The sequence below is a fragment of the Oratosquilla oratoria genome, chromosome 5 (assembly GCF_046742065.1).
Source record: "Oratosquilla oratoria isolate Oo_2021 chromosome 5, ASM4674206v1, whole genome shotgun sequence".
Lineage (NCBI taxonomy): Eukaryota > Metazoa > Arthropoda > Malacostraca > Stomatopoda > Squillidae > Oratosquilla > Oratosquilla oratoria.
Window position 1 is genome coordinate 82680162 of NC_134781.1, and position 7500 is coordinate 82687661.

The following is a 7500-nucleotide window of genomic DNA, read 5'->3' on the forward strand; positions in this document are numbered from 1 at the left end:
CTCCAGGGTCAGGAAGATTCCTGAAATCAATCTAGACGCCAAGACCCTCACGAATCAGTTGGTGACTATTCCTCCAGGGTCAGGAAGATTCCTGAAATCAATCTAGACGCCAAGACCCTCACGGATCAGTTGGTGACGATTCCTCCAAGGTCAGGAAGATTCCTGAAATCAATCTAGACGCCAAGACCCTCACGAATCAGTTGGTGACGATTCCTCCAGGGTCAGGAAGATTCCTGAAATCAATCTAGACGCCAAGACCCTCACGAATCAGTTGGTGACTATTCCTCCAGGGTCAGGAAGATTCCTGAAATCAATCTAGACGCCAAGACCCTCACGAATCAGTTGGTGACTATTCCTCCAGGCTCAGGAAGATTCCTGAAATCAATCTAGACGCCAAGACCCTCACTGATCTCTTAGATCTGGATAACATCCAGGCTGGCAATGAGCCTCCTCTCATCTGCAGCCTCACTAATGTTCAAGTCAGAGCTTTCCAGGACAACCAAAAGTCCAAAAGACTATAAACTAACCGAGCAAGTGGGTCTGCCCCACATTTACCATACCTCTTACTTCCTTCCATTTCACTCTTTCCTTCCACTAAACCCCGAATTCTCCCCTCCCTCCCTCTCTCCCAACTTATCTATCCTGCCCTCTAACTAAAACCCCATGTATGTCCCTGCCTGGCCCAAACACACCCAGAGTATAGAGCGTTGTTTGCAGCAACTGAGCGAGGCTAGCAGTCACGTGTACAGCAAGGAGAGGAAGGAAGGCTACATCCGAGCTCAGGTGGTCAGCAGAGAGGTGATAAGTAGGAACAGAAGCAAGATAGACATGTTTTCTATGGTGTGTAGCAACATAGGATCGTAGTAGTAAAACCGGTTATTGTATTTGATGATTTTCTTTTCTAAAGGAATATTAAATATATCAGTTGTGTGTATGTGTGTGTGTGTGTGTGTGTGTGTGTGTGTGTGTGTGTGTGTGTGTGTGTGCGTGTGTGTATGTATTTTAAGGCCCTCACTATACTCATGCACATTATATTTACCGATAATAATATTGAAGTAGTTTCATGAATACCATCCGTATCAGTTACACACACACACACACACACACACACACACACACACACACACACACACACACACACACACACACACACACACACACACACACACACACACACTTTCAACGAACGGACGGCTTGAAGAACGTTCTGAAGAAAAGTGAAGATTGTGGATCCCAACGCAAAGAGAAGTGCCTTTTTGTATTTGCAGGGTGGGGGGAAATTGCTCGTGGGGTAGTGGGAAAGTAAGGAAAGAGGAGAGGGGGAGGGATTGCTGGGGAAATGGAAGGTAATGAGGAGGTGGAGGAAATGGCCCTGACGGGCCGCCGTAAGGTAGACAAACGACCCCAAGACGAGTTGGATGATGACGACATGTCTAATAGGAATGTGAAGATTAGAGGTATAGATAGGAGCAATATAGCAGAAAGTGATGAGAATATTTTCAAGGGATTTAAAGAGGGTGGGGGGGACACAACCCCCCCCCCCGACTGACAAGACTAGAGAAGAAGGTTGATAAGGTGATCGAGGACTTGGAGAGTAGGTTAGGTCATATGAACACCATTTTACAAAGGGTTGAAAGATTGGAAGAACTGGAAAAGGCGAATAAAAACTTAACTGATGAAATAGAAGACCTAAAAAGACAGTTAAGAGAGGTAAAGGTGGAGAATGAGGAATTGAAGAAGAATAGTAAAGAAAACAGAGAAACGATAGCTAAAGAAAGTAAAAATTGGAAGAAAACCCAAGAAGGAAATAAGGTTTCATTCACTGACATAGTCAAACAGCAATTGAAAGAACATACTGAAGACTCAGTTATTAAAGTGATGAGACAAAAGGAGAATATAGTAAGGGATTTAGCAGACAAGAAGAAATGTATAATTATATTAGGAATGGAAGAGAAACACAACACAGATAGAACCTCAAGAATCAAAGAGGAAAATGAAAAAGTAAGCCAATTACTAGAATCTGTTCATGAAGATGAACCAGAAATTACGAAACAAATCGAAGAGAAATTTAGACTCGGAAAGTATAGCACAGACAAGACCAGACCAATTAAGATTAAATTCAAGTCACAAACAACGGCAGAGAATATCTTATACAAAACAGGGAAACTAGCAACAAGTGAACAATACAAAAAGATATGGATAAAAAGAGAAATGAATAAAGAGGAAAGAGAGGAAGAAAAGCAGAAAAGACTGGAAGCTAAGGCAAAAAACGAGAACAGAACGGAGTCAGAGAAAGAAAGATTCTATTGGAGAGTAGTGAACATGAAACTAAGGAAGTTCGACTTACAAAAGAAAAACATAAGGGAAACAGAGAACACAATGGAAGTGGCAGAAAACTAAGAGTGTCTTACACAAATATAGATGGATTAATAACAGGATTGAATGAGCTGAATGATTATTTGAAAGAAAAAGAACCGGACATAATGGGAATTGTAGAAACAAAATTAAAAGGCCCACTACCACCCAACAGTGTAGGACATGATGCATACAATTATTGGATTAGAAACAGAGAGAAAAAGCAAGGGGGTGGAGTTATGTTCCTGACTAAGAAGGATATAAACGTGAAAGGTGTCATATATGGAAAGAATACAGTAGAGATGATTATGATAGAAGTGGAAGACAGAGATAAGAAGAGCAGAAAATTTGTGATCAATTATGTGCCTCCGAAAACAGCCTCATGGGAGGAGAGTGAATATAAAAGTATGTTAGAGGACACAAAGATAGCATTAACTAAAATAATGGAAGACGGAGGAAGAATAGTTATGATGGGCGACTTTAATTGCAAAGAAATCTGCTGGGAAGAAATGACAGTAAAGAGTGGTGATGACTCATGGGGAAATGCTCTACTTGAGATGATTACTGACCATTCAATGACACAATGGATACAAGAGAACACTAGGTATAGAAATGAAGAAGAACCATCGAGGCTAGACTTAATAATTACATCTGAACCTAGAATAGTGGACAAGATTGAATATAAAACACCAATAGGTAAAAGTGACCACATATTGATTGAACTGGAACTTAATGAAGAAAAATATATGAAAAGAAATGAACAATATAGAAAAGGAAGAATGATGTATGAAAAAACAAACTTTGATAAAATAAGAGAATTCTTCCAACAAGAAAACTGGGAAGAAATATACAAAGAAGAAACATCAGTGGAAGAGAAATGGAATATTTTGACAAAAATTTACAAAAAAGGAGTGGAAAAGTATGTCCCAAGACAAAAACAAGAAAAAGAATATGTAAAATGCTGGTACAACAAAAGTTGTAGGGAGTTAAAAGACAAAAGAGACAAAGCCTGGACCAGATGGAAAAAAGACAGAAGACCTGAAAAATGGAAAATATATACTGGTTATAGAAATGAATATGTACAAAAGCGCAGAGAGGAAAAAAGAAAATATGAAAAAGATGTTATAGAAAAGTGTAAAGATCAACCAAAACTATTCTACAGATTTGTAAACAATAAACTGAAAAACAAACAAGACTTGGAGAAATTAAGACAAGGAGGAGTTGAATACACTGAGGAAATGGAAATGGCAGAAATTATGAACAAACATTTTAAATCAGTGTTTACAAGGGAAAATATACAACCTGAAGAGATTGAGTGGAAAGAAAAAGTCCCCCCTATGGAAGAAATAGAAGTAACAAAGAATGAAATATTGACACACTTGGGTAATTTTGATGTCAGAAAATCGCATGGGCCAGATGAAATAGCAAACTGGATTCTGAAAGAATGCAGGAATGAACTGGCAGACAAAATACATAGCATAATAAGCAGTTCCTTAAAAGAAGGAAAAGTTCCAGAAGATTGGAAAAAAGCAAATATAGTACCTATATATAAAGGAGGAAATAAAGAAGAACCTACCAACTATAGACCAGTCTCTCTAACAAGTACAATAGCAAAAATTTGTGAAAGAATTATCAAAAGTAGATGGGTAAAATACTTGGAAAAAAACAACGTACTAAATCCAAGGCAATTTGGATTCAGACAAGGACGATCATGCGTCACCAATTTAATATGTTTCTATTCAAGGCTAATAGATATAATACAAGAAAGAGATGGATGGGCTGATTGTGCATTTCTAGACCTAAAAAAAGCTTTTGACAAAGTACCACATAAGAAGCTGCTTAAGAAATTAGAATATGAAGGAGGAATACAAGGTAAATTGCTAAATTGGATGGAAGACTTTTTGCAAGAAAGAAAAATGAGAGTAGTGATAAGAGATCAGCACTCAAAATGGAATGAAGTAATAAGCGGTGTCCCGCAGGGAACAGTTCTGGCCCCAATAATGTTTGCTATATATATTAATGATATGGATGAAGGAATTGAAAGCTATATGAGCTTCTTTGCAGATGATGCAAAACTACTGAAAAGAGTGAAAACTGAAGAAGATTGTGAATCACTACAGAGAGATCTAAATAAAGTACAAGAATGGAGTAGGAAGTGGGAGATGGAGTTCAATACAAAAAAGTGTAGTATAATGGAATTTGGAAAAAGCAAAAACAGAATAACAGGATCATATAATTTGGGAGAAGAAGGAATAAAAAAAGTAGAAAATGAGAAGGACCTGGGAGTCATTGTTATGAATAATATGTCACCTGAGAAACATATAAATAAGATTTTTGGAGAAACTTATAATTTAATAAGAACAATCAAAGTGGCATTTACATACCTGGATGAAGAAATGGTGAGGAAAATCCTAATCACCCTGATAAGACCAAGATTGGAATATGCAGCAACGATATGGTCACCAAGTATAAAAAAAATGTATAAAAAAACTTGAAAGAATACAAAGAGCAATCACAAAACTGGCACCAACACTCTCAAAACTATCATATGAAGAGAGACTACAAAAACTTAAACTACAGACACTAGAGCAAAGAAGAGAGAGAGGAGATTTAATAGCTATTTACAGAATCATGAAAGGCATAGAAATTACTGATAGAGAGAATCTGATAAAATGGGATGACAGAAATACAAGAGGACACGGAAAGAAAATAAAAAAAGACAGCTATAGAAGAGATTTGAAAAAGAACAGCTTTCCACACAGAGTAATAGACAGTTGGAACAAGTTAGATGAGAAAGTGGTGTGTGCAAAAACAATACATGAATTTAAAAATTGTTTAGATAAAATGAGAAATGAAGACGGAACCCTACGAGCATAGCTCCCCTTCCCGTAAAATACAACTAGGTAAATACAACTAGGTAAATACACACACACTAATACACACACACTTACGGACACACGCACAAACACATACCACACACACACACACACACACACACACACACACACACACACACACACACACACACACACACACACACACACACACACACACACACACACAATCTAGAAAACTCCTATTAGACACTTAGGGGGTCAGTCTATTTTTAAGTTCCCTTTACCTGAAGATGACTGGGATTGTCGTAGTCTTCGCCGTCAACGCAAGGCGCAGCACTGATGGCATAATTGTTTTTGTAGAGGGACGCGCCACAGAAATGGAACTCGGAGCCAAAAGAGATGTCCTGGAAGCTCAACTGGTATTTAAATTCACCTGGTTGGGCTTCGGAGCCGCCGACGATCTTCTGAAGGCCTTTGCGGAACGGGGCTTCCCGGTAGGGACGGCTGGAGGAGTTAGAAGGAAAGGTTATATTAGGTTAAAAAAAAAACAAAAAAATAATAATAATAATAATAATAATAGTAATGATAGAATAAAATAAATAAATAGATAAATATATAAATAAACAAAATAAATAAATAAATAAAATAAATAAATAAATAAATAAAAGGACTAAAAGTGAAATTATATGACTGGAATAGATAGATGAAATAAATAGATTAGAAATATTTAAAACAATAAGTAGATGAATAAAAGAAAAATTCAAATAGGGTTAATCAATAACTTAATTCATTACCATAAATAAGATAAATAGGTAGATAAAAAAATAGACGAATAAATGAATATTCAATCAAATCAAATCAATCGTTGCCCCGAGTTTCACTAGGTGGAAAACCCGCAGCCCCACAGCGGATGGCAACGGTTATCGGGCTCTTCCACAGATCTCTCTAAGAAGAAGCTTTGGACTGTTGTCTGTGATGTATCATTGTGGGAATGTTTCTTTGTTAGTAGCTGAAAGTCTCAGGAAGAGGAAAATAATTGTGTGAAAATTTTTAAGATGTACAGTTGAAGTTAATAGTGTCCAGTTGTCAACCGCTCCCTATGTGAAAAAAAAGATGTACAGTTGAAGTTGATAAAGAGAGATCTCGGGTTCGTTTCCGAGACCGAATGTCAGCCTCTCAAGGCCGCACCTCTTAGAATGAATGGAGATGAGTGGGTTGACGGGTTTTGAATATGACTTGTTTTACTGTAATTTTGAGAAGACCAACACATCCAGGTGCCCGTCATGAACAGATTGATAAAAAATGAATAAATGAATAAATGAATAGAATAGATGAAGATAAATATAAATAATGAGTACATAAACAAACAAATAAATAAACAAATAATTACATAAAAAATAGATAAATGAATAAAGATATAGATAAATACAGAAATAAGTAAGCACATGGATAAATAGATATATAGATAAGAAAATAAACAAACAAATAAACAAATGAATATATAAATTGATCAATGAATAGATGAATTAATAAATAGATGAATAAATAAATGAATAAATAGGTAAATGAATAATCAAATAAACAAAAATAGATGAATAGATAAACAAATAGATAAAAGACAAATAAGAAAGTAGATCAACAAATAACTAAATAGATACACAAGCAAATAGACAAGTAAATGAATAAACGAATAAATAAAATGTTATATTTACCAAGAGCTCCGGCAAGAAGAAGACAAGGCACCAGACACTATATGGCGACAGACACTCATCCGGAGAGAACCTTTCGTTTTGTAGCCAAGCGTCCTTTCCCACGGTACTGACACGTCGACACGATAACCATGAATTTCCCAAGGTCCTCCAAGGCGTTCTCAGCTGATATCTTAATTCTTTTTAGCTCTAATGACAAATGCATATAATAGATTAAGGCCACTGTCAAACTTTTACTTTTTTTCAAATAATGTTACTTGAAAAAAATGAAATAAAATAAATAAATAGATAAAAATAGAAAATAAATCAAAACTCAACTAAATTGAACAAGTGAAGAAACAATCTTAAAGAAAATAAAAAAAGAGAAGTAGAATGAAATATGACAAAATACATTGGAATATAACAAAACGAGGGAAAGAAGACGACTCAAAATAGGATTAAGTAGAATCAAGTGAAATAAAAGAAAATCAAATAGAATAAAACAAAATTATTCAGAATAGAATGATATAAAGATGTATTCCTCTCAGCTTCGTTTATGCTTAATGTGGCCATGAAGAAATAATTACTATACAATATCTTTCATTAAAGGTTATTTCTTT

General features: G+C 35.9%; 1 protein-coding gene across 1 annotated transcript in view; it reads right to left on the bottom strand.

Annotated features, from left to right (window-relative positions):
• Positions 1–7162, bottom strand: part of LOC143025617 (trypsin-1-like) — an 8774-nt gene extending 1612 nt beyond the window's left edge. The window contains exons 1-2 of the mRNA XM_076185562.1: positions 6905–7162; positions 5477–5696 (exon numbers count right to left, since the gene is read on the bottom strand). Of these exons, the coding sequence (XP_076041677.1) occupies positions 5477–5696; positions 6905–6963 (279 nt within the window). The 5' untranslated portion in view covers positions 6964–7162. The remainder of the gene's footprint in view (positions 1–5476; positions 5697–6904) is intronic.
• Positions 7163–7500: the final 338 nt, after the last annotated feature.